Genomic DNA, 27,483 nt, shown 5'->3' with positions numbered 1-27,483 from the left:
TCAATGGAAACAGGATGCTTCTGAACTCAATTTCGAGTCTCATAGTAAAGGGTCTGGATACTTATATAAATGTGTAGAATTGCAGGAAATTAGCTTTAAAATAGTTTGAACAGTTTGGGGTTACATGTGTTGCGAGGTGGGGGCTTGTTACTACACTGAATAATGACAATATTCATCCTGACCTTTGCCACCTAGGAAATTTGTGTGACCAGACCTTCTCAAATAGTAATTGAGTACCCCTGTAGTAAAGAATTTCCCTCAGACACTTGAACATGGCTATATTTGAAGCACAACACTGCCACCTAGGGGGCAACCTTGATTCCACACACAACAATACACTTGGTTTACTTTCTCTGAGGGAAACCAGGAGTGCAGCTATACATGAAATGGGATGCAACATGGTTTATAGGTATAGGATAACACAGACTACAAAATATTTGTGCCACATTTGAAGCAGCTGCCATCTGGCTGTTTTTATTCATCAACATGAAGAACCAAACACAGCAAAGATGATCTGATAAAAAAATATGTACAAAAGATATGCCTTTTTATTATCTTTCTCTCATTACCATCTGTATTAATTTGGTTGGAATATTTAACATTGGAATCTAACGCCCTAAATATGGTAGGGATACTGTTTTTAGAAATTAAGATAGCAGCTAACCATGGCACCTTTGCAGTGATCTACAGCTCAGATTATGATACACTGTAATGTCTAAGGCGTGGACTTTATTGTCCTCTCTATCTATAAGGCGTGTGCAAGGGGTTTGTGGATTGTAATAAAAATATATTAATTACAACATGGCTGGTCTTTTTTAGCTTGTGTAAGCTGTGACTAACTAAAACTAGCTATCCCTCCTGATAAATATGGTCTTGCCACCTGCTATTGACAAACAGTTATAGCTGAGTCCACATTTCACTTGTAGCCAACTACACCGTTATATAAAGCACTTTCATTATCCGACTACTACATAATATAGAGACTGAGTAGAAAAGTTATTTCAAAAAACATTTTAGTATATCTATTTTAGAATATTTTTGGACAGTAAATTAAGTCCATATGAGGCCCTTCAGGATAATACATTCAATATTTTGATTCTTGTATATATTCAATCTTTCTGATTATAGGCCTACATTCTATCCAGTGTATGTTCATTGAAGCTTGTGCTAGACACTGCATAATATGGTATAACAAGTGTAATAAATAACAATATCAACAATACAAGAACAAGCAATCCTGTTGTTGATTTCCTCTGATAGACAGTATACCTTAGCCTGGTCCCAGATCTGTTTGTACTATCATTCCACAAACATTATGTTTGGCATATGACACAGAGTACAAGGAGTCAAATCTTAGCACAAATAGACTGGTAGCCAGGCTAAGTATTAGTGATGCGCGGGTTGACTCATAACCCGCAGTCCCCACGGCTATATCCGCGGGGCGGGTGGGTTTAGGGTCTTTAAATATTGTGCGGATGAAGGGTGGGTGGGTAGCGAGCGGCTTGATTAAAAAGAAAACAATACCTTAAAAAATCTGTAAATGTAACCTATCATTCTTGTGAAATGTATATCTATAGGCTACATTGACGTTTTTCCTTTCATTATTTTAGGCTATCTGGCATTGGTGCATAAGCTTAATCTTTAGGGCCTAACTGTAGTCGCGCCAAATAGCCTACACGCCAAACCCCAAATGCACTTGGGAATGGGCAAAAAAAAGTGAACGTCTATCCATGGAGGCGAAAAGGACAATGTCGGGCTTTAATTCAATAAGAGAAAAGCTGTGAAATGGAGAGTTGAAAATAAAGAGAAGAGAGAGCCAAGAAAAGTAATGTTTGGGAAAGAATTGGTGACGTGGTAAAAGAGGATGAAAGCAGTGCTGGCAATGTTGTGTGTGATGATTGTGAGGCACTATACAAATTCCACAGTCACAAGACGGACTTCAAATAGGCCTGTTGCACGTCAAGGGAACTGTATCCTACTGTTCAGATGAGTTAAATGGAAACTGAAATCTGGACACTGACTGTAAGTCTATAACCTCTCACATAGACTTAATATTAACTCCTGCAGAATTAAGCATTTATTTAAGTAAAATGATACATCAAATGTAAGCAAAATTTGGACTTGGGAACAAGAGTGGAGAAATTAGATTTCTTTCTTTCAGCATCTTGAGAGAATGTGAATGCGCAGTTAGATAGTGTCTGTGGAGGTGATCTCTTTATCAGCATCATAAAAGCTGACAGTAAGCTATTTCAACCATATAAAATATGCATCCAAGCTGAACTGAAATCTTATCAAACATGTTGGGTCGTTTTCACACTTTTCTATTTCCTTAGAACCGGTTAAACTGATGTAATTTGGAAATTTTGCACAGATAATCTTTTTTACCTATGTCAACTAGATTGAAGCATTATTTCTATCAATGTATGACATTATTCTGGTGAGCAAAGGTTTATTTAGTCTTCTAGGGCAACATATAGGCCTAATGACAAGTTGAATAACAAATAGCCTACCAAAATGTTGGAAATTATAAGCAGAAACATATCGAAATCAGGCAAAAAAGAATCCTGCACCCCCTGTCAAATCGTTCCGGCATCTCACACTATCCTACAGCAAATGGTTTTATATTAGCAAGTTAGATTTTCACTTTATCACATATAGACGGGCGGTTGCAGATGGGTTATTAGCAATTGCGGGCAGGTGCGGATGAACAACGCACCATTACAAAATATACCTTTCCTGTGACTAATTATATTGTTAAGAACCATTTAATTACATCACAAAGCCATTTTCCCTTCTGACATGAAGTAACACTTAGACATATTACTCAAAACATACACCCACACAGCAAATTGGCCAGTGTTACCAAGCGTTGATTTTTCAGTGTAACATTTCTAGTGTTGATTAAGAAGTTAAATTAAATCTGAAATGAACACTCAGTAGTGTAAAATAACCCCAGTGTTGGTGTTAATATCCAATGTTAAGTGTGAGAATGGGATTGTGTCCGTTTTACTCTGTGGAGAGTAAAACATTCCCAATAAAACCATGCCCATCATTATCACATTTCCCAGCATGCTCTACTGGAGTTAGTCATTTTTAGGATTGTTTTTAATATCTGTGTTTTTGCATGTACATTGATTGATTAATATTATGGTACACAAATACAATTTTTAAATAACATACATTTTTCTCAACTAATCCAATCAGATGGATGCAATAAATGCAACTATTTCTTAAATGGCTGTTCCAGTTTAAATGGTTTAGATAAGAGGTGGGAAACTCGGGCCCCAAGGGGCCTGATTGGTGTCACCGTTTTGCCCTAGCTAATTTAGAACGTAATTAGTTTAATCAGCTGTGTTTGCTAGGGATGGGGAAAAAGTGTGACACCCTTCTGGACCCTGAAGACTGGAGTTGCCCATCCCTGACTTAGGTAGTCTCCTCACAATGTTCCTAACCCTTACAGTCATTCTGAATAATTAAAACTCTGTCTGGTTTTCTATAGGAATTACATCACTTTGCAAGCCTGCATAATGTGACTTGCAGATGTGGCCTGTAAACCAGGATTGTCCTAACACCACTGTGTTAGGGTAAAACTTGGCCATCAAAGTAAGGCCTTGTATATTTAATGTATTGTCCTAAAGCATTACATTTTAATGATAACATTCACCTCTAGTGGGAAGTCCACAGGAGTGAAATGAATAAATTCAACAACCATGTCTCTGTCACTAACAAATACTGTCATGGGTGGTAAATCTACAATTAACTTGATAAGGCAAGGCACTGGGAAATTATATTGGAGGTGTGGCTTAGTTGAGGCATGGCTCTAAATTAGTTGTTTTTGGCACCCATTAATGGAAGTGTTGTATCAGTTTAAGTGGTCTATGGTTATACTTATTCAAGTTCGAATATGTCTGCTGCCAGTCCTGAAGTCTTTGTAAATGCTTACATAAGAACATGTAGCATTAAAGACATTATTATTGTAATCTCCTTAATCCAACACCAGCGACCTTGTCAACAGATACAGACCTCTTTGCGTAATGGTTAAAAATACTATATAAGGTGTTATTGCAAAACACCATTAGTGTAAACTATATACACTTCCTAGTGTTAAAAATACTATATGAAGTGTTATTGCATAACACTAAAAGTGTTAATCATGTGGACCCGTGTAGAAAAAACTGTCACTGTAAGTGTTGATTTAACACTGGAGAATTTGCTGTGCATGAATATCACAACTTCCACCCCAGAACAGTATACTGCTTAGAGTTTGATCATGATAAACTAAGTATACAGTAAAATCTACCATTTTGGTAGACTATGATTGTCAGATTAAGACAAGATTGGCATTTTCTTTTTGCACATATAAGTAACTTGCTTTGTCCGAGCCAGAATGGCCCATAGGGCAGGAGCCAATCTCCTGTTTATGTAGTGTGAGGCAGCTTGATGTACAAGTACACCCCCTGGACAGGATGCTAATGTATCGCAGGGCCTTTTGCACAGATTCTGTAAGGCATTTCACTCAGCCTTCATTTTGTCTCTGATATCTGAAGGCAAGGTTTCAAACAGGACGTCCTCCACTACTAGGCCGCCACGCTTCAACGCCCGACAGAACCGCAGCTCTGGAGGCAGGAGCTCAAAATGGTTGCCCTTCAGCTCCAGGTGTGTCAATAGAACCAGGTATGAGATCTTTGGTGAGAGCAATGACAGCGTATTCTTGCCCAGCTTGAGGGTTTTGAGCTTCTTGCAAAAGAAGAGCTCGTCTGGGAGGTTATCAATTTTGTTGCACGTAACAGAGAAGTACTGAAGACTCTGTAGGACGCCGATCTCTGGCGGAATGAACCGGATGTCGTTGTTGGACAGATCCAGGTAACGAAGCTTGTTGCATAAGAACAGGTGCGAGGGCAAGATCTCTATCTTGTTGTGGCTGAAGTAGAGGCGCTCCAGGCTGCCAAGCTTCTTGATGTGCTCAGGGATGTAGCAGATACTGTTGTGCCAGAGTTTCAGGCACGTCAGCTTGTGGAGGTGCTGGCAGCTGACTATCTCCTCAATGGAGCGCAGGTTGTTTTCCTTCAAGTCCAACTCCTGTAGAGTTAGAGTTATACAAATGTATTTTAAGTGTCACTCCACAATATTACAGGAATTGGCAATACATATGACATATTTGAAGTCAAGAAAACAGCCCAGAACAGAGTTAGCTGGAGATGCACCTTTAAGGCCCTTTGCTCAACTAGGAGCTTAAATGAATAAGTCATTACATATTTAAAAACCACATTGTGGACCACTCAGTGTGGAGACACTGTAGATAATCGTAGCAGACAGTCATTGTACTGTATATGAAACCTGTAGGTTGACCATTCTAGATAGAGTTTTAGACACTGTAGGCGATCATAGCAGGCGGTCAAAGTACGGAATATCATACCTGTAGGTTCGTGAGGCTAAAGACAGCATGTGGGATGCGTTCCAGGTCACAGTGCACCAGCTCCAGTTCAGTCAGGTTCACCATCTTCTTCAGGTTGTTGAGCATCACCAGCTTTGTGCCATCGTTGTAAACATACAGCCTCTGCAGGTGGCTGGACACATCCACGATGGACTGGGGGATCTTTGTAAAGTTACTTTTCAGCGACAGGGTCTTCAGATTCTTCAGCTCCCTTAGAGACTCCAGAACCACATTCTTAGAAGCATCAGGACTCAGTGAGCCAATGAGGTAGAGCTCCTCTAGATTCCGTAGGTGGTACAGCCAATGAGGCAGCTCCCTGCTGTCATCAAACTTTACCCTGAGCACCTTACATATAGATAGAACGATACTTTATTAATAAAAAATAAATAAAAACATGCCACACCAAAAGACTACCAGAATAGCATACCTTAAGGTTCTCCTTGAGGAAGGAAGTGGCTGTGGTGTGGATCTTTAAGCAACACTGATACAGAGACAGCTCCTGGAGGTTTTCCAGCTGGGCGATGGAGGCTGGGATGGATACGTTGTTGATGATCTCTAACTTCAGGGATTGGAGCTCTGTCACCTCAAAGATGGTGTCTGGGAGCCCAGACAGCATGAAGAGCTGCAGCTCCAGTCTGTTGTTGTGGTTGGTCAGCAGTCTCTGACGCAGCTTCTCTGGTGTCCACTCGTGGTTCAGGTTCAGTTGTTTCAGTTTGTTCTCACTGACCTCAGACAGGAACACTGCGAACCTGAGAGAAAGAAAGAAGAAGAATTCGTTATTGTCCAATGTAGACAGATATGCCATGGAAACTTCTGCTTTTGTCTTCCGCTTTATTCCAACCCTGAAAGGTTGGAGCAGAGGGCAGCCATACAACTGCACCCGAATGGTTTGTTTTACAATTGGAGGCATTACATAATTATCAACAGCAACAGAGAGCTGAATTACATGAAACAATTTACAATTTTCTAAAAATATATATTTTACACCTTTTAGAGTACAGTGGGTCGTACTGGTCGATCATGTGCAGCATGAAGGCAAAGTCATTCTTTACGTCTGGGATGTCATCGATTCCCGTTTCTTGCCGCACATATTCAAAGGAGTACTCCTTCAGTGAGCGGTAGAAGAGCCAATAGGAAGTGTAGAGGCAGGTGAATCCGTACACAGCCACGAAGCACAGGTAACAGTATGACAACTTTGAGAACAGGTGGGCCATTGTGTGATTACAGGAGAAATGCTTATATCCCGTCATGTCCTGTATGTCCACACTGCACTTCACTGTGATCTGCACCTCAGAGACTAAAGCACTGTTATACGCGATGATGAGGAGGAACTTGAACACTTTGAGAACAGTCTGGCGAACATACATAACATAGAGGATGTCCCCCTCTTCGACGTGCAGGCGGAACTTCTTCACCTTCTCAAATAGAGCTTTGGCCTGTTCTCCTTCCTTCTTATCCAGGGCGCTGGCTGTGGGCTTGTCTACTATGATCTTCTCTGGGATGGATTTGAGGGACTGGGTCTTCTCCAGGCTGTCCAGGTTCCCCTCTACAGACACGTTGAGGATCGCTTTGCTGGCACTGTTGTTCTTGTTGTCCTTGAATGAAAAATTTATTCATTTATTAATTAATGCATTTTATTTGAAATATTTCAAATATATCCAATATAGGGCTGTTTCCCGGATACAGATTGAGCCTAGTCCTGGACGAAACAGAATCTTGAAAGGAGATTCTCCATTGAGTTTTCAGTCCAGGCCTAGGCTTTATATGTGTCCAGGAAACTGCCCCATAGTTTCCTCAGCCATTTGACTCCAACAATACTTACAGTTGAAGTCAGAAGTTTACATACACCTTAGACAAATACATTTAAACTCAGTTTTTCACAATTCCTGACATTTAATCCAAGTAAAAATTCCCTGTCTTAAGTCAGTTAGGATCACTACTTTATTTTAAGAATGTGAAATTTCCGGATTAATAGTAGAGAGAATTATTTATTTCAGCACTTATTTCTTTCATCACATTCCCAGTGGGTTAGAGGTTTACATACACTCAATTATTATTTGGTAGCATTGTCTTTAAATTGATTAACTTGGGTTAAATGTTTCAGGTAGCCTTCCACAAAATTCCCACAATAAGTTGTGTGAATTTTGGCCCATTCCTCCTGACAGAGCTGGTGTAACTGAGTCAGGTTTGTGGGCCTCCTTGCTCGCACATGCTTTTTCAGTTCTGCCCACAAAGTTTCTATGGGATTGAGGTCAGGGCTTTGTGATGGCCACTCCAACACCTCGACTTTGTTGTCCTTAAGCCATTTTGCCACAACTTTGGAAGTATGCTTGGGGTCATTGTCCATTTGGAAGACCCATTTGTGACCAAGCTTTATTTTCCGTAACGATGTCTTGAGATGTTGCTTCAATACATCCACGTAATTTTCCTTCCTCATGATGCCATCTATCTTGTGAAGTGCACCAGTCTCCTGCAGCAAAGCACTCCAACAACATGATGCTGCCACCCCTGTGCATCATGGTTGGGATGGTGTTCTTCGGCTTGCAAGCATCCCCCTTTTTGCTCCAAACATAACGATGGTCATTATGGCCAAACAGTTCTATTCTTGTTTCAACAGGCCAGAGGACATTTCTCCAAAAAGTACGATCTTTGTGCCCATGTGCAGTTGCAAACCGTAGTCTGGCTTTTTATGGCGATTCTGAGGCAGTGGCTTCTTCATTGCTGAGCGGCCTTTCAGGTTATGTCGATATAGGACTTGTTTTACTGTGGATATAGATACTTTTGTACCGGTTTCCTCCAGCATCTTCACAATGTCCTTTGCTGTTGTTCTGGGATTGATTTGCACTTTTCGCAACAAAGTACGTTCAACCCTAGGAGACAGAACGTGTCTCCTTCCTGAGCGGTGTGACAGCTGCGTGGTCCTGTGGTGTTTATACTTGCGTACTATTGTTTGTACAGATGAATGTGGTACTTTCAGGCGTTTCAAAATTGCTCCCAAGGATGAACCAGACTTGTGGAGGTCTACAATTGTTTTCTGAGGTCTTGCCTGATTTCTTTAGATTTTTCCGTGATGTCAAGCAAAGAGACACTGAGTTTGAAGGTAGGCCTTGAAATACATCCACAGGTACATCTCCAATTGACTCAAATTATGTCAATTAGCCTATCAGAAGCTTCTAAACCCATGACATAATTTTCTGGAATTTTCCAAGCTGTTTAATGGCACAGTCAACTTAGTGTATGTAAACTTCTGACCCACTGGAATTGTGATACAGTGAATTATAAGTCCCGGAGCTAACATCAATTATTCCGGAGCTAGCCAACTGAAGAGTTCCATCAGCCACTCCTGGGCTACAATCACCTATCCGGACCCGTTTTACTGCCAATGCGGAGCCCCATCGGGCCTTCACGACTGGACTACCAACGTTATCTGCCCGAGGGAGTTATCCAACTGGCCCCTCCGTCGCAACGAAACCTGAACGCCCATCTGCGGCCAGCTAATCGTTAGCTGTCTTATCGGCTGCTATCTGAATAGGTCTATCGGCCAATTTTCTTGGGCCACTATAACTATTTTGCCAATTGGATTGGTCCCGTCTACCACACGGAACCCCACTACTTTACCGACGGAAATGCACGAGGTGGCAAAAACAGACCATCTTCTGCCAACTTGCTACCCATGGCCCAACTAGCTGTCTGAATCGCCGTGACCGCAACCGACCTCACTACTCACTGGACCCTTTTGATCACTTGGCTAAGCATGCCTCTCCTTAATGTCAATCAGCCTTGTCCATTGCTGTTCTGGTTAGTGTTTATTGGCTTATTTCACTGTAGAGCCTCTAGCCCTGCTCATTAAACCTTATCCAACCTCTCAGTTCCACCACCCACACATGCAATGACATCACCTGGTTTCAATGATGTTTCTAGAGACAATATCTCTCTCATCATCACTCAATGCCTAGGTTAACCTCCACTGTATTCACATCCTACCATACCTTTGTCTGTACATTATACCATGAAGCTATTTTATCGCCCCCAGAAATCTGCTCCTTTTACTCTCTGTTCCAGACGTCCTAGACGACCAATTCTCATAGCTTTTAGCCATACCCTTATCCTACTCCTCCTCTGTTCCTCTGGCGATGTAGAGGTGAATCCAGGCCCTGCAGTGCCTAGCTCCACTCCTATTCCCCAGGCGCTCTCTTTTGATGACTTCTGTAACCGTAATAGCCTTGGTTTCATGCATGTTAACATTAGAAGCCTCCTCCCTAAGTTTTTTTATTCACTGCTTTAGCACACTCTGCCAACCCGGATGTCATAGCCGTGTCTGAATCCTGGCTTAGGAAGACCACCAAAAACTCTGAAATCTCCATCCCTAACTACAACATTTTCAGACAAGATAGAACGGCTAAAGGGGGCGGTGTTGCAATCTACTGCAGAGATAGCCTGCAGAGTTCTGTCCTACTATCCAGGTCTGTACCCAAACAATTTGAACTTCTACTTTTAAAAATCCACCTCTCTAAAAACAAGTCTCTCACAGTTGCCGCCTGCTATAGACCACCCTCTGCCCCCAGCTGTGCTCTGGACACCATATGTGAACTGATTGCCCCCCATCTATCTTCAGAGCTCGTGCTGCTAGGTGACCTAAACTGGGACATGCTTAACACCCCAGCCATCCTACAATCTAAGCTTGATGCCCTCAATCTCACACAAATTATCAATGAACCTACCAGGTACCACCCCAAAGCCGTAAACACGGCACACTCATAGATATCATCCTAACCAACTTACCCTCTAAATACACCTCTGCTGTTTTCAACCAAGATGTCAGCGATCACTGCCTCATTGCCTGCATCCGTAATGGGTCAGCGGTCAAGCGACCTCCGCTCATCACTGTCAAACGCTCCCTGAAACACTTCAGCGAGCAGGCCTTTCTAATCGACCTTGCCCGGGTATCCTGGAAGGATATTGACCTCATCCCTTCAGTAGAGGATGCCTGGTTATTTTTTTAAATGCCTTCCTCACCATCTTAAATAAGCATGCCCCATTCAAGAAATTTAGAACCAGGAACAGATATAGCCCTTGGTTCTCTCCAGACCTGACTGCCCTTAACCAACACAAAAACATCCTGTGGCGTTCTGCATTAGCATCGAACAGCCCCCGTGATATGCAACTTTTCAGGGAAGTTAGAAACCAATATACACAGGGAGTTAGAAAAGCCAAGGCTAGCTTTTGAGCAGAAATTTGCTTCCTGCTACACAAACTCCAAAAAGTTCTGGGACACTGTAAAGTCCTTGGAGAATAAGAGCACCTCCTCCCAGCTGCCCACTGCACTGAGGATAGGAAACTCTGTTACCACCGATAAATCCACTATAATTGAGAATTTCAATAAGCATTTCCACCTGCCTACCCCTACCCCGGTCAACAGCCCTGCACCCCCCACAGCAACTCGCCCAAGCCTTCCCCATTTCTCCTTCTCCCAAATTCAGTCAGCTGATGTTCTGAAAGACCTGCAAAATCTGGACCCCTACAAATTAGTCGGGCTAGACAATCTGGACCCTTTCTTTCTAAAATGATCTGCTGAAATTGTTGCAACCCCTATTACTAGCCTGTTCAACCTCTCTTTCGTGTCGTCTGAGATTCCCAAAGATTGGAAAGCAGCTGCGGTCATCCCCCTCTTCAAAGGGGGGGGACACTCTTGCTACAGACCTATATCTATCCTACCCTGACTTTCTAAAGTCTTCGAAAGCCAAGTCAACTAACAGATTACCGACCATTTCGAATCCCACCGCACCTTCTCCTCTATGCAATCTGGTTTCAGAGCTGGTCATGGGTGCACCTCAGCCACGCTCAAGGTCCTAAATGATATCTTAACCACCATCGATAAGAAACAATACTGTGCAGCCGTATTCATTGACCTGGCCAAGGCTTTCAACTCTGTCAATTACCACATCCTCATCGGCAGACTCAATAGCCTTGGTTTCTCAAATGATTGCCCCTGGTTCACCAACTACTTCTCTGATAGAGTTCAATGTGTCAAATCGGAGGGCCTGTTGTCCGGGCCTCTGGCAGTCTCTATGGGGGTGCCACAGAGTTCAATTCTTGGGCCGACTCTTTTCTCTGTATACATCAATGATGTCGCTCTTGCTGCTGGAGAGTCTGATCCACCTCTACGCAGACGACACCATTCTGTATACTTCTGGCCCTTCTTTGGACACTATGTTAACTACCCTCCAGATGAGCTTCAATGCCATACAAATCTCCTTCCGTGGCCTCCAACTGCTCTTAAAAACAAATAAAACGAAATGCATGCTCTTCAACCGATCGCTGCCTGCACCTGCCCGCCCGTCCAGCATCACTACTCTGGACGGTTCTGACTTAGAATATGTGGACAACTACAAATACCTAGGTGTCTGGTTAGACTGTAAACTCTCCTTCCAGACTCAAACATCTCCAATCCAAAGTTAAATCTAGAATTGGCTTCCTATTTCGCAACAAAGCATCTTTCACTCATGCTGCCAAACATACCCTCGTAAAACTGACCATCCTACCGATCCTCGACGTCGGCGATGTCATTTACAAAATAGCCACCGATACCCTACTCAATAAATTGGATGCAGTCTATCACAGTGCCATCCGTTTTGTCACCAAATACCCATATACTACCCACCACTGCGAGCTGTACGCTCTCGTTGGCTGGCCCTCACTTCATACTCGTCGCCAAACCCACTGGCTCCAGGTCATCTACAAGACCCTGCTAGGTAAAGTTCCCCATTATCTCAGCTCGCTGGTCACCATAGCAGCACCCACCTGTAGCACGCGCTCCAGCAGTCTCTGGTCACCCCCAAAGCCAATTCCTCCTTCGGCCGCCTCTCCTTCCAGTTCTCTGCTGCCAATGACAGGAACGAACTACAAACATTTCTAAAACTGGAAACACATCTCCCTCACTAGCTTTAAGCACCAGCTGTCGGAGCAGATCACAGATTACTGCACCTGTACATAGCCCATCTATAATTTAGCCCAAACAACTACCTCTTCCCCTAATGTATTTATTTAGCTCCTTTGCACCCCATTATTTCTATTTCTACTTTACACTTTCTTCCATTGCAAATCTACCATTCCAGTGTTTTACTTGCTATATTGTATTTACTTCGCCACCATGGCCTTTTTTGCCTTTACCTCCCTTATCTCACCTCATTTGCTCACTTTGTATATAGACTTATTTTTCTACTATATTATTGATTGTATGTTTGTTTTACTCCATGTGTAACTCTGTGTTGTTGTATGTGTCAAACTGCTTGCTTTATCTTGGCCAGGTCGCAATTGTAAATGAGAACTTGTTCTCAATTTGCCTACCTAGTTAAATAAAGGTGAAATAAAAAAATAAAAATAAATGTGAAATAATCTGTCTGTAAACAATTGTTGGAAGAATTACTTGTGTCATGCAAAAAGTATATGTCCTAACCGACTTACCAAAACTATAGTTTGTTAACAATACATTTGTGGAGTGGTTGAAAAACGAGTTTTAATGACTCCAACCTAAGTGTATGTAAACTTCCGACTTCAACTGTACATATATACAGTGCGTGTACAAAACATTATAAGCACATGCTCTTTCCAAGACATAGACTGGACCAGGTGAATCCAGGTGTAAGCTATGATCCCTTATTGATGTCACTTGTTAAATCCACTTCAATCTGTGTAGATGAAGGGGAGGAGACCGGTTGAAGAAGGATTTTAGAGCCTTGAGATAATAGAGATTGTTTATGTGTGCCATTAAGAGGGTGAATGGGTAAGAAAAAAAAGAGTTAAGTGCCTTTGAACGGGGTATGGTAGTAGATGCCAGGCGCACCGGTTTGTGTCAAGAACTGCAACACTGCTTGGTTTTTCAAGTTTCTCGTGTGTATCAAGAATGGTCCACCACCCAAAGGACAATCAGTCAACTTGAGACAACTGTGGGAAGCACTGGAGTCAACATGGGCCAGCATCAGCATCTCTGTGGAGGGGTGGGTTCAACTCAATATTAGGAAGATGTTCTTAATGTTTTGTACACTCAGTGTACATAAACATATATACATTCATACATACAGTACATACTGTACAAACACATACCAACAATACCTTCTCCTCTGGGTTCTCTCCAGACACCTCGGACAGAGCTCTGGTAGTCCAGGGGGAGTCGAAGCACTTTCCCAAGATGGAGATGAAATGCTCTATCTTAGAGCTGGAACCTGGGAACTTGAACCAGAAATTGCTACACACCATGAAGATGAGGGTGTGTATGAGGACTAGGTAAGGGAAGTACTTGGCGTACCAGTGCAGGGCTTTCTCATAGCACATCTGGTTTATGAAGCTATACTGTTGAAGGTCCAGGTTAGTTTTCAGGCCCATCATCTCATGCACATCCTGCGACACAACAGGTGAGACCAGCTCGGTTTTATTTGGTAAGGGTATTGTTTGGTTCACCATTGATATTCTCTGTGGAAGGCAGATGATTTTGTCCTGCACCACCTGAAAGAAAAGAAACATGAAAAAAGACATTCACAATAAAGCAAGCAACCTTAATGTAAGATGAAAATACAACTGTCAAACAAGACATTACATTACATTTACATTACATTTAAGTCATTTAGCAGACGCTCTTATCCAGAGCGACTTACAAAATGGTGCATTCACCTTATGATATCCAGTGGAACAACCACTTTACAATAGTGCATCTAAATCTTTTAAGGGGGGGGGGGGGGGGGGGGGGGTTAGAAGGATTACTTTATCCTATCCTAGGTATTCCTTAAAGAGGTGGGGTTTCAGGTGTCTCCGGAAGGTGGTGATTGACTCCGCTGTCCTGGCGTCGTGAGGGAGCTTGTTCCACCATTGGGGTGCCAGAGCAGCGAACAGTTTTGACTGGGCTGAGCGGGAACTGTGCTTCCTCAGAGGTAGGGGGGCCAGCAGGCCAGTGGTGGATGAACGCAGTGCCCTTGTTTGGTTGTAGGGCCTGATCAGAGCCTGAAGGTATGGAGGTGCCGTTCCCTTCACAGCTCCGTAGGCAATCACCATGGTCTTGTAGCGGATGCGAGCTTCAACTGGAAGCCAGTGGAGAGAGCGGAGGAGCGGGGTGACGTGAGAGAACTTGGGAAGGTTGAACACCAGACGGGCTGCGGCGTTCTGGATGAGTTGTAGGGGTTTAATGGCACAGGCAGGGAGCCCAGCCAACAGCGAGTTGCAGTAATCCAGACGGGAGATGACAAGTGCCTGGATTAGGACCTGCGCCGCTTCCTGTGTGAGGCAGGGTCGTACTCTGCGAATGTTGTAGAGCATGAACCTACAGGATCGGGTCACCGCCTTGATGTTAGTGGAGAACGACAGGGTGTTGTCCAGGATCACGCCAAGGTTCTTAGCACTCTGGGAGGAGGACACAAGGGAGTTGTCAACCGTGATGGCGAGATCATGGAACGGGCAGTCCTTCCCCGGGAGGAAGAGCAGCTCCGTCTTGCCGAGGTTCAGCTTGAGCTGGTGATCCGTCATCCACACTGATATGTCTGACAGACATGCAGAGATGCGATTCGCCGCCTGGTTATCAGAAGGGGGAAAGGAGAAGATTAATTGTGTGTCGTCTGCATAGCAATGATAGGAGAGACCATGTGAGGATATGACAGAGCCAAGTGACTTGGTGTATAGCGAGAATAGGAGAGGGCCTAGAACAGAGCCCTGGGGGACACCAGTGGTGAGAGCGCATGGTGCGGAGACAGATTCTCGCCACGCCACCTGGTAGGAGCGACCTGTCAGGTAGGACGCAATCCAAGCGTGGGCCGCGCCGGAGATGCCCAACTCGGAGAGGGTGGAGAGGAGGATCTGATGGTTCACAGTATCAAAGGCAGCAGATAGGTCTAGAAGGATGAGAGCAGAGGAGAGAGAGTTAGCTTTAGCAGTGCGGAGAGCCTCCGTGACACAGAGAAGAGCAGTCTCAGTTGAATGCCCAGTCTTGAAACCTGACTGATTAGGATCAAGAAGGTCATTCTGAGAGAGATAGCAAGAGAGCTGGCCAAGGACGGCACGTTCAAGAGTTTTGGAGAGAAAAGAAAGAAGGGATACTGGTCTGTAGTTGTTGACATCGGAGGGATCGAGTGTAGGTTTTTTCAGAAGGGGTGCAACTCTCGCTCTCTTGAAGACGGAAGGGACGTAGCCAGCGGTCAAGGATGAGTTGATGAGCGAGGTGAGGAAGGGGAGAAGGTCTCCGGAAATGGTCTGGAGAAGAGAGGAGGGGATAGGGTCAAGTGGGCAGGTTGTTGGGCGGCCGGCCGTCACAAGACGCGAGATTTCATCTGGAGAGAGAGGGGAGAAAGAGGTCAAAGCACAGGGTAGGGCAGTGTGAGCAGGACCAGCGGTGTCGTTTGACTTAGCAAACGAGGATCGGATATCGTCAACCTTCTTTTCAAAATGGTTGACGGTCATCCGCAGAGAGGGAGGAGGGGGGGGAGGGGGAGGAGGATTCAGGAGGGAGGAGAAGGTAGCAAAGAGCTTCCTAGGGTTAGAGGCAGATGCTTGGAATTTAGAGTGGTAGAAAGTGGCTTTAGCAGCAGAGACAGAAGAGGAGAATGTAGAGAGGAGTGAGTGAAAGGATGCCAGGTCCGCAGGGAGGCGAGTTTTCCTCCATTTCCGCTCGGCTGCCCGGAGCCTTGTTCTGTGAGCTCGTAGTGAGTCGTCGAGCCACGGAGCAGGAGGGGAGGACCGAGCCGGCCTGGAGGATAGGGGACAGAGAAAATCAAAGGATGCAGAAAGGGAGGAGAGGAGGGTTGAGGAGGCAGAATCAGGAGATAGGTTGGAGAAGGTTTGAGCAGAGGGAAGAGATGATAGGATGGAAGAGGAGAGAGTAGCGGGAGAGAGAGAGCGAAGGTTGGGACGGCGCAATACCATCCGAGTAGGGGCAGAATGAGAAGTGTTGGATGAGAGCAAGAGGGAAAAGGATACAAGGTAGTGGTCGGAGATTTGGAGGGGAGTTGCAATGAGATTAGTGGAAGAACAGCATCTAGTAAAGATGAGGTCAAGCGTATTGCCTGCCTTGTGAGTAGGGGGGGAAGGTGAGAGGGTGAGGTCAAAAGAGGAGAGGAGTGGAAAGAAGGAGGCAGAGAGGAATGAGTCAAAGGTAGACGTGGGGAGGTTAAAGTCACCCAGAACTGTGAGAGGTGAGCCATCCTCAGGAAAGGAACTTATCAAGGCGTCAAGCTCATTGATGAACTCTCCAAGGGAACCTGGAGGGCGATAAATGATAAGGATGTTAAGCTTGAAAGGGCTGGTAACTGTGACAGCATGGCATTCAAATGAGGAGATAGACAGATGGGTCAGGGGAGAAAGAGAGAATGTCCACTTGGGAGAGATGAGGATTCCAGTGCCACCACCCCAGTGTTATCTGTGGTAATCCATGTTTCCGTCAGCGCCAGGAAGTCTAGAGACTGGAGGGTAGCATAGGCTGAGATGAACTCAGCCTTGTTGGCTGCAGACCGGCAGTTCCAGAGGCTGCCGGAGACCTGGAACTCCACGTGGGTCGTGCGCGCTGGGACCACCAGGTTAGAGTGGCAGCGGCCACGCGGTGTGAAGCGTTTGTATGGCCTGTGCAGAGAGGAGAGAACAGGGATAGACAGACACATAGTTGACAAGCTACAGAAGTGTTGTTTCTTGTATTATTGTCTCCTGTGTCTTTAGAGAACTGTTTCACTTTGATATCCTTTTCCTTCTGTCCTGATTTTCTCTTTCTTTTCTTCTGTTAACTAGATATTCTTTGTTGTTCTTCGTTAGCTAGCTAGCTTCTTCCAAAAGAGTCCCTAGCAACTGCTTAGCAACTGGTAAACAATTCAGCTTGCTAAGATAACTACAATTTTATGAAAAATAGTTATTTTTCAAAAGCCTATCTTCTTTGTTTGTTGCTTGTTTTTTCTCCTATTCAGTCTTGCAGTTTTCTTTTGCTTTTTTCCGATGTACTTCACTCTAAAAACCATGTAAATTTCAATATTTGTAGGAGCTCATTTTTCAGCTGCTGCTGCTCAAATTGGAGTTCCGGAACAGAAGACCCAATGGCAATATATACACAATATCACAATAACTGAGTAGTAAACAGTTCTGCAATATTGAAATACTGCACTGATTGTAATATTCCTATGATTTTATTAGGCACATTTCTTTTTTTGCTCTTTTTTATTTTTTAATAACGAGCTAACCCACTAGGCAATTACATTGAATCAACGTGGAATAGATGTTGAACTGACGTCTGTGCCCAGTGGGAAAGTGAGTACAATTTCCAATGAATTCATTACAATTGGCAAAAAAGTATATTACAGTAACTTAGATACAATGATAATACAAACAACAGAGTGGGATATCGGATGTTATTTCTAATTTCCTTCTGGGACAACATTGGTAGGACTGTGACTCAGACAGGAAATGACCATTTGTGTTTTAGCCACCGCAGACTAAAGAGGGAGTCAGACTCATTGTAACGCTATGCAATACTGTACCACCAAATTATATGTTATTCTTTGACCTACCGTTGCACTTTTATAACACTTATAATATTACCAATTTTTCTATTGCAATTATAGACTAATCATGAATGTGGTGATGTATATACAGTTTATTTTTCTTCAGCTTTGTAAATATTTGCTTTTCTTATGAGCCAGACCAGTGACATAGCCTAAGTACCATGTGGTTCCTGAGGCAAAGGACTCTGTCTGGAAAATGTGTCTAAAGAAAATGCATGATCAGCTGGAAAAGGGGGAGGCTCTCTCTCTTTTAATGCAGGACAGGAGAAATTAAAAGTCAGACTTGCTGAGTACAGTGTTGTGTCTTTGGCATCATTATAAGTGGTGACTGTTATTTTATCAAATCAATTCTCTGTCATTATTATTACGTGATTCAACTAATCGTGTAAATGCAATTAACTAGGAAGTTGGGGAAAATCACGGAAAATCTTCAGATTACAAAGTTGTAATTTTCCGAATATAACTCTTCAGATATTTTAATATCTGATCAATTAGTCTTCTATTAATGAATTATTATTTACCTCACGTCAGTCTCATTCCAAACGTTGTAAATTGTTGGTTATCTGCAGGAACCCAGCCTAAACTATGAATCATCCATACACCAATTGGCTTAATAATTTATTTACTAACTAACTAAATAATCACAGAAATGCATAAACAAACAAACAGTAGATATTGCTTACTAACAAGAATAGGGAAGATTCCCTAGTGGGCTAAGCCGATATGACGGATTGGTGGACAAAGGGAAGTGGGTGTAGACTGAGAAAGAAGCGGGAAAGACAAAAGGGATCACTACACACAGTTGATAATTATATTAATTTAAATGCTAATCCTTTGCACATGAACGCTAAATCATTCGGGAATAATTGCAATCAATATATATTTACGCCCATGTGTCGTGGATCTTCTCTGTTCGAATCCAGTCCATCTGCTGGAGAGTTCATCCGAGTCTCTCTCTCTCTTTCTGTTTCCCTGAAGATCAAAGTCTTTCATGGTTAGAATGGATACTTCAGAGTACCATTCAGAAATGTTCTCATAGATAGATGTTTTGGTGGTTGTCTGTATTCTCGTCCCAGGTTTACATAATTTCTAGCTGCAGACTAGTAATTAGTATCTAAGATTTGCTCTTATTCTTTAGGGATCGATAGACTCAGGGTTTAACCATTTCTAGCCGTGTAGCCAATGCTCCACGTGGTATGGTAAGGAATTTAATAACTATTCGCAATCACAGCTCACGCTGTGGATTTGCTTAGTCTTGGTACTCAAACCTGTGCCACCTCAGCTTACACCGAGGTATGTGTGGTCTGAAGAGGATTTCCTCAGGAGGGGATTTTATTCATAACAATAGGAAAGGGCTATTCCATGACGCCAGATCATGTCTGTGCTCACGGGAGCGGGCCAATGACTTAGTTAAACTTTAAAGGGAATACAATTCTCTCACATTAAAGGTTTAACATCACATTACATCATTTCACAAATAATTTAATCTTTACTCATTAATTTTATACAAGAATTAGATGCAAACACCATAATTGAGAAATGCACACATTCAGAGATATAGTTATGCGTGTTTCCTGTCCTTAGTGAGGTCACCAAATGAAACACTCAACATAACTGTCCCTTAAGTGTCCGGGACCCTTCCCAGATTCTCACAAGTGGAAATACAGTTTCATTTTCACATTTTGGGGATTTAGGAGTTCGGCCACATGAAATCCTTTGATCACTCTGTGGTCTCTCTTTCAGCATGGCCAGGGGGAGAGAGTCTCCGCCAGGAATTTACGACCTGAGATAACAGAACCTGGGTGTAGGAGAGAGTGAGAGGGGGAAGCCACGATCTATACCCACAAAGGGCCACATCATGACAACAGAGATCAGCAGAATTCTACACACCCTGGTCATCTCTCTCTCTCACACATGCACACGCTCTTCTCTTTCTCACTCTCCTGATCTCACTTTTGATCTTTCTCTTCTTTTACTTTCTCTCTGTCTCTCTCTCTGTCCTGCTCTCTTTCTCTCTCTGTCTTTCTTTCTCTCTTTCTCTCTCTCACTCTCTCTCCCTCCCCCTTACCGTCCATCTACATGCGGTAGCTACACTTGTGTGTGTAAAGCTAAAAATGTCCCTTTGGCAGAGCCAGTGTTTACCTCCACTACTGTAAACTGAGACAAACAGTCCCATCATGCCAGGAAATGTATTAATTAGGGACAGTGCTGTCTGCTTTGACTAGGCTGCGGTTCAGTTCACCGTGTAAACTACCAATGTAAACTAATGAGGGTCATCGGTGTTTGGAAATCACCCACTATTTACAAACTGTGGAAGCAGTTTTTCAAAATAGTCATTATTTTTGTAGTGATCCTTCCCTTGGTTCAAGGGACAACACGGGATATTCTCACCCCAATAAACAAGTTCCTGTCAATGGTGTTTTGGGCTTTTCTATAAAAATAATGACTTATAATCTACAGGGGTTTATAGAGAAGGCAGCGGCTCGGGTTAATCCTTACAATTTCACGTGGAAAAACATGATTTCACATGTGTAGTTTCATGTTATCACATGTTGCTTCACATGTTATAACATTAACTTCACATAAAATCACTTGTGACCAGATCAAAATGTGATTGTGGAACACTTCACATGTGATCATGTGAAAATCATGTTTTTTTTCGTAAGGGAGGGCTCCAACCTCTCTCTCTGCAGCTGGTCAGAGTGGTGAGGGGAAGGGAAGTGACAGGCCGCTGGTCGCTGGAATCATGGCTGTGTTCCAGATGGCTCTGGACAAAAGAAGTGCACTACATATATAGGGAATAGGGTACCATTTTGGATGAAGCCCATGTGTTTATGAAGACGTGGTGGGGCAGGCAGGGGAGACATTTTTGGTGCGCAGTGTCTGTGTGAGTGTGTGTATGTGTGGAGTGCAGGAATGTCTTCCCCTTTCCGTTGGTAAACTCCCGCTATACTGTGCAGCTTACATGAACCCAACACTGGGCTGTTTGTGACTACAGAACAGGACACAGTAGATCTACAGAGCAGTGAATCAGCAAGTTACTTTAAAGGCTAATATCTGCTATAACATCCTTACTACACAGCACACAAGGCATACTGCGTGAAGTACAACATATTTCTCATTATGACATCAATTCAACCACTTTTGCCCCACTAGGTATAGGACTATGCTACAAGATAATGTTATAATGTGTATGCACCTTGTTCATTAGATAGTCAGGCCTTTTGGACACTCTGAGGCAGGGAAAGCAGAGACTGTGCGGTTTGAAGATACTGACCTTGTTCTGTGCATCCGAACACTCAGATCATGAACATGATGACAGAGAGGTAGTCTGTGCACTAACCTGTAGGGTGCATCTGAACACTCAGATCATGAACATGATGACAGAGAGGTAGTCTGTGCACTAACCTGTAGGGTGCATCCGAACACTCCGATCATTAGCATGACCACAGAGAGGTAGTCTGTGAACACATCCCACCAGGGCTTCAGAACCCGGAATGCTGGCTCCTGCTCTGAGAACTGCCGGAACTCTGTCACAGGAATCATGGCTCCCGCTGGGACAGAGATTTAGGGATTGTTTATAAATATATTGTTTACAAACAATGTATAGCTTCAAAATATATTTAGTCCTTATATGTGCCAATCTTTACAATCAAAGCTCCATTTATGAATTTAAAAGTGGCAAGTGGCAGGGCTGCCTTTTGGTTGAAAAAAAAAAAGTCGAAGCTCCATTTAAATTGCCTTGTCACTTTCCTGGAGGATGCTGACCAACTGTATATGTTCAACATGGCCAGCTTCCAGACTAGTTGAACACACAGGGGGAATTGTAGGGGGAAATGTAGCTAGCCTTCACAAGACGATACTTGGAACTAATTAGGGCTACACTCACACTGACAACCCAATCACACTCCAGAAACATATCCATAACGGTAAGCATCACCTTCCGTATAACCAGTCTGTCTATTGTTTGTCAAACAAAATAACTCTACCAAAATACAGCAGGCCCCATTTTGGCCATTTTTGTTTAACATTCAATTACATTTAGCTGGAACTGGAAATAATAAGGTTTCCTTTATGTGTGGGGTTTGGGTGAATTAAAGTCTGCTTCCTGTCATGCTGTTAAACATGAAAATAAACCATGTTGCACCTATAACTGCGTACATGAACATGTGTGTCAATTCGTACTGGTGATAATGTTAATGATTTGACTGTACAACAATAAACCGAGGCATGATTTTGGCAGTTGGTCTAGATCAAAATTTCATGGCTGACATACACTAAACAATCTGCCTGTTAGGATGGATAACTGAATCATAACATAATATATAGAGCCATGCTAGTAGCATCATCAAGGCCTTATAAGTGCCTCTCTCTCTCTCATCAACAACATCTGAGTCAGAGGAACATTCTTCAACATTAAGACAAAAAGGATGTCAAATGTTTTTCCTATGATAATCTCTTATTTTGGAAAGTTATTTCTCAAAGCATGAGTATGATTCTACTCTGTTTGCACATTAATGAAAATGTAAAACAATACAACCAGAATAATAACCCACTGGGCACAAACTGGTTCAATCAAAACTGATTACATTTACAAAAAATCATGAAGGTAATGGATTATCAGGAATTCTTGTCTTTTTTTCACCCAACTTTGACCCTAAATCCAATAAGATGGTTAACATTTTTGTTGATTTCATTTTTGACTTCACGTTAGTTGACAACTGAATCAAATGTAAAACAAAACTAGACGTTGAACTGACCTCTGTGCCCAGTGGGAAGCATTTACATTAGTTGGACTATATAGTTTACTCTGTAAAATGTCACATTTACATGATATAAGTATGTATATAGGCTACTTACGTATAAATATATGTATGTGTATAAGTATGTATAAGGACATAACTAAATAATTAATAGATGTATCATATTCTAGAAGTTAGATATACTTGACTGTGTTTGTTTGTCGATGGTTTTCATTTTGTTCTAAATGAATGTATATACAGTCTTCAGCACTAAACAACCACACAAGTGTATAGTCTATCAAAACATATCTCAAGAGAGCTACAGCTAAATATGTGAGACTTTTAATAACACATCTGCACTGTTTAGATAGAGCACCGTGCTAGAAACAAACAACCATCTTTAACCAGAGTCGGAAAGCCTAAAACTTTGTCTCAAAGTCACAGATATACTGATTTTACTGTGGAAACTAGACCTATAGTTTAATATCTATTGTCCTTCATACAATTGAACACACTGTTTCCTTGAGGAGTTCCTGAGATATGGAAATAATGCATGTATGTAACTCGACATGAAGGATGGAAGCCAGTTCAGGTTCAATACAATTATTTTTAACATGACACTTAACTTGTAATAATGCACATGTATACTGAGTATACCAAACATTAGGAACACCTTCCTAATATTGAGTTGCACCCCCCCTTTTACAATCAAAACTCTACAAGGTGTCGAAAGCATTCCACAGGGATGCTGTCCCATGTCACCAATGCTTCCCACAGTTGTATCAAGATGAATGGATGTCCTCTGAATGCCACACAAACACAATCCATGACTCAGCTGTCTCAAAGCTTAAAACTCCTTGTTTAACCTGTCTCCTCCCCTTCATCTACACCAGTGGTTCCCAAACTTTTTATAGTCCTATACCCCTTCAAACATTCAACCTCCAACTGCGTACCCCCTCTAGCACCAGGGTCAGCGCACTCTCAAATGTTTTTTGTCATCATTGTAAGCCTGCCATACACACACCCTACGCTACATCTATTAAACATAAGAATCAGTGTGAGTTTTTCTCACAACCCAGCTCGTGGGAAGTGACAAAGAGCTCTTATAGGACCAGAGCACAAATAATAATATAATAATCAATAATGTTGCTCTTTATTTAGCCATCTTACATATAAAACCTTTTTTGTTCATCAAAAATTGTGAATAACTCACCACAGGTTAATGAGAAAGGTGTGCTTGAAGGGTGCATTCTTTTGCCCATCTTAATCTTTTCTTTTTATTGGCCAGTCTGAGATATGTCTTTTTCTTTGCAACTCTGCCTAGAAGGCCATCATACCGGAGTCGCCTCTTCACTGTTGATGTTGAGACTGGTGTTTTGTGGGTACTATTTAATGAAGCTACCAGTTGAGGACTTGTGAGGCGTCTGTTTCTCAAACTAGACACGCTAATGTACTTGTCCTCTTGCTCAGTTGTGCACCGGGGCCTCCCACTCCTCTTTCTATTCTGGTTAGAGACAGTTTGCGCTGTTCTGTGAAGGGAGTAGTGCACAGCGTTGTACGAGATCTTCAGTTTCTTGGCAATTTCTCATATGGAATAGCCATCATTTCTCAGAACAAGAATAGACTGACGAGTTTCAGAAGAAAGATCTTTGTTTCTGGCCATTTTGAGCATGTATTCGAACCCACAAATGCTGATGCTGATACTCAACTAGTCTAAAGAAGGACAGTTTAATTGCTTCTTTAATCAGAACAACGGTTTTCAGCTGTGGTAACATAATTGCAAAAGGGTTTTCTAATGATCAATTAGCCTTTTAAAATGGTAAACTTGGATTAGCTAACACAAAGTGCCATTGGAACACAGGAGTGATGGTTGCTAATAATGGGCCTCTGCACACCTATGTAGATATTCCATAAACAAATCTGACATTTCCAGCTACAATAGTCATTTACAACATTAACAATGTCTACACTGTATTTCTGACCAATTTCTAAGTGACCCCAAACTTTTGAACGGTAGCGTAAATGCTCCACAATAGTATGGGGCTTGCCTGTCCTAGCCACTCGGTAGCTCACCATATAAGACGCTTCTAGCCCCTTCTTATTGATGGTATCAGTTGCTGTCTTACTACTCAAAAGTCATCTTTATTCTTGCTCAAAAAACTGCTGTGGCTTGTTTTACAAATTGTCATGTTTCGTTTCTAAATGTCTGCGCAAGAGTGAACATTTCCTGTGACAGAGTAACGGTTAATGTGATTGGATGTTAATTAATTGACTAGGCTATCTGTATTTGTGTAAGGTTTAGTATTTATTTTCTTATTCAACCTTGTGTTCTGTTTTGTTTTGTTCTTGAACGTAGCCCTGTCTTTCATTTTTGTTCATTGATTTCACCTGTGTTAGTTACTCACCGGGTCTCATCAGCTCCTTATTTAGTTCAGTTCATTCTGTTTGTGCCTTTGTGAGGTATTGTTCGTTTTGACTCTACTAAGCCTTTTCCTAGGTCGTTTGTGAGAACCAGTTGTAGCCTTCAGTCCTAGTTTTGATTCACCTGCCTGTTTGCCTACCTGTGTATGACCATTGCCTGCCTGTGATCACGATTCCTGCCTTCTGCAAAGGTGAAATTAACATCTGCCGCGCTCTGCGTGTGAATCTACACCTTTTTCTCCCTGAGTATTCATTACAATTTGTCATTGTGTTGTTATTTAGCTGAACACTCACCCAAATGTATATCTCCGGTGGAAAATATAAATGTACTGTTTGAAAATGTTTTTTTTTAAATGTGAATCACATTTTTATTTGGCGTTCCCCCGACGGCATTGTACCCCAGTTTGGGAATACCTGGTCTACACTGATTGAAGTGGATTTAACAATTGACATCAATAAGGGCTCATAGCTTTCACCTGGTCAGTCAATGTCATGGAAAAGACAAGTGTCCTTAATGTTTTGTATCATCAGTGTATATTGTATAATACAAACGTATATGAAGTTCCAATCGGTATAAGGCATTAGTAAACAGTTTGTATCGGTTTAACTCCAATCAACTATAGTGGGAAAAACTGTACATAGCCTTATATCATTTTTTGAAAATGATTCCTCCCTAGCCTAGATAAGTTGTTTGCTTTGTCAACTCAGTGAGCTGGCCTGGATGTCTGGGCCGCCTGGGTTTTATTCTTTGCCTGGCTCTTCCTGACCGGAAACTCTGCAAATCTCCAACACTGACTTATTGGGCCTGCCCATAACAGACCGTCTGTGTCCCAAATGGCACCCTATACCCTATATAGTGCACTACTTTTGACCAGAGTGCTCTCGGGCTACAATATATAGGGAATAGGGTTCCATTTGGGACAGACATGAATGTCTGGATAGATCACACCCAGTCCCAAGGATAACACATCCTGTCCAAGATGGGTTTATTACTTAGGAGGACCATGGAAAAACTATGTAGAAAATATTAGACTCCAGGGTCACTTTGAGAGAATAGGGGGGGATTGTAACAATAGGTCTTAAATGATAACAATAACGTCAGACATATGTAAGTGACTTGGGACATCTTTTAATAACTTGTACAATGAAAATCCCAAATATCTTATACTACCAGTATTATTCAACTACATACTGCAAACTGCGGAGCCTATCGGCTAACCTTAGAGCCGACTTCACTTAGTTCACCTTCAAACCACTTAATAGAAGGTAACAACATTGCATCTCCAGATAAGATTAAGATAAGTATGACACCCCCCCCCCCCCAAAAAAAAATAAAAAATAAAAACCATTCCCTCTCCACAGGGTACTGACAAACTCAAGGGTTTAGTATTAGTATATATGGTATACAGTATATGGCTAATCTATGGTGTGAATTCTCTGCCTTGCATAAATAGGCACACATACTGCTAACCAGTTATTCATATGGAGAATAATATTTAAGAACTATTTTTCATCTTTCCTTTTTGGGAAGAGGGGGGAGGGGATGGGGGAAATATGTGATATCATTATCCAAACATGACAAATTCCCACCACGTTTCATATTTATAGCCTTTAAACAAAATAATAAAGACTATGTGTGGGTTTAAATCTAATTGAGATACAGTACATGGCATATGCCTAACTCAATATTAGCAGTATTCAGAGGCAATGTCAGCTAGTGCAGGAGGCTCGGGTTACATGGGCTATAGACAGGCCAAAGTTAAAATGTATATTTATATTGCTATGCAAACATGGCAACAATGTGTAGGCTAATTTACAGTAAAACCCAAATACAATGTAACGAAATATGCGCTATCAAAACAACATGTACGTTCATCATCAATCATGTAAGAATACAATAACAAAATGTGCCTTACCCTAGTGATATCCGTCTGACAGCCTAGATTCAATAGCGGTTTGTCGATGGGTGTTTTTTAGGGCAGCAGCGGCAATCATGTCCTTGTGGATCTGGTGTGGTCCTCAGCTTTCCGTTATTTCTGACTGCAAGCTAGTTCAATGTTCCTGTTTGTGATGCACAAAGACTGTAGCCTACTGACTGACTGACGCGGTCAGGGCGGGGACTAGCCGATTTACGTTTTGGGCTCGTGAGAATATTGAAACGAATGGCTGGAACCAAAATATTTTTTCATGAATTTCGTTCCGAACATAACCACTGTTTCCGTTCTGTTCTCGTGTTCTGATCAGGATAACAAAGTTCTGAACAAAAATATGTCTTGGGGTCAAAATACTTGGCCATCTCAGTCTTCGGACAAACTGTAGTTTGAATTGAAGCGGGTAGTCCATAAATGCAGACGAAGGATATCAA

General features: G+C 42.4%; 1 protein-coding gene across 3 annotated transcripts; it reads right to left on the bottom strand.

The window, feature by feature from the left end:
* Positions 1 to 434: 434 nt before the first annotated feature.
* LOC106560305 (volume-regulated anion channel subunit LRRC8C) lies at positions 435 to 27,483 on the bottom strand. Of its 3 annotated transcripts, none has more exons than XM_014123063.3 (7): positions 27,035 to 27,483; positions 21,364 to 21,509; positions 13,538 to 13,936; positions 6,422 to 7,029; positions 5,862 to 6,183; positions 5,417 to 5,779; positions 435 to 5,079 (listed from the first exon to the last, which is right to left on the bottom strand). In XM_014123063.3, the coding sequence occupies exons 2-7, from the start codon at positions 21,499 to 21,501 to the stop codon at positions 4,513 to 4,515; spliced, it is 2,397 nt and encodes a 798-aa protein (XP_013978538.1). In that variant the 5' UTR covers positions 21,502 to 21,509; positions 27,035 to 27,483; the 3' UTR covers positions 435 to 4,512. The 3 variants fall into 3 exon arrangements, with proteins under 3 accessions (XP_013978538.1, XP_013978539.1, XP_013978540.1); XM_014123064.3 differs by having other exon boundaries at positions 13,547 to 13,936; positions 27,035 to 27,482; XM_014123065.3 differs by lacking the exon at positions 21,364 to 21,509 and having other exon boundaries at positions 27,035 to 27,480.

The sequence above is a fragment of the Salmo salar genome, chromosome 10, assembly GCF_965601325.2.
Source record: "Salmo salar chromosome 10, fSalSal1, whole genome shotgun sequence".
In the NCBI taxonomy this organism is placed as follows: domain Eukaryota; kingdom Metazoa; phylum Chordata; class Actinopteri; order Salmoniformes; family Salmonidae; genus Salmo; species Salmo salar.
The sequence above is the reverse complement of the archived record's forward strand: the minus strand, read 5'-3'. Positions and strand labels throughout refer to the sequence as shown.

Excerpts from the sequence above, each read along its gene's own strand:
- LOC106560305 (XM_014123063.3), bottom strand. The coding sequence starts at position 21,501 with ATGATTCCTGTGACAGAGTTCCGGCAGTTCTCAGAGCAGGAGCCAGCA. Across the intron at positions 13,937-21,363 it reads TGTTCGGATGCACCCTACAG|GTGGTGCAGGACAAAATCAT; the intron begins GTTAGTGCACAG and ends CTTTTCTTTCAG. Across the intron at positions 7,030-13,537 it reads CAGAGGAGAAGGTATTGTTG|GACAACAAGAACAACAGTGC; the intron begins GTATGTGTTTGT and ends TTTTCATTCAAG.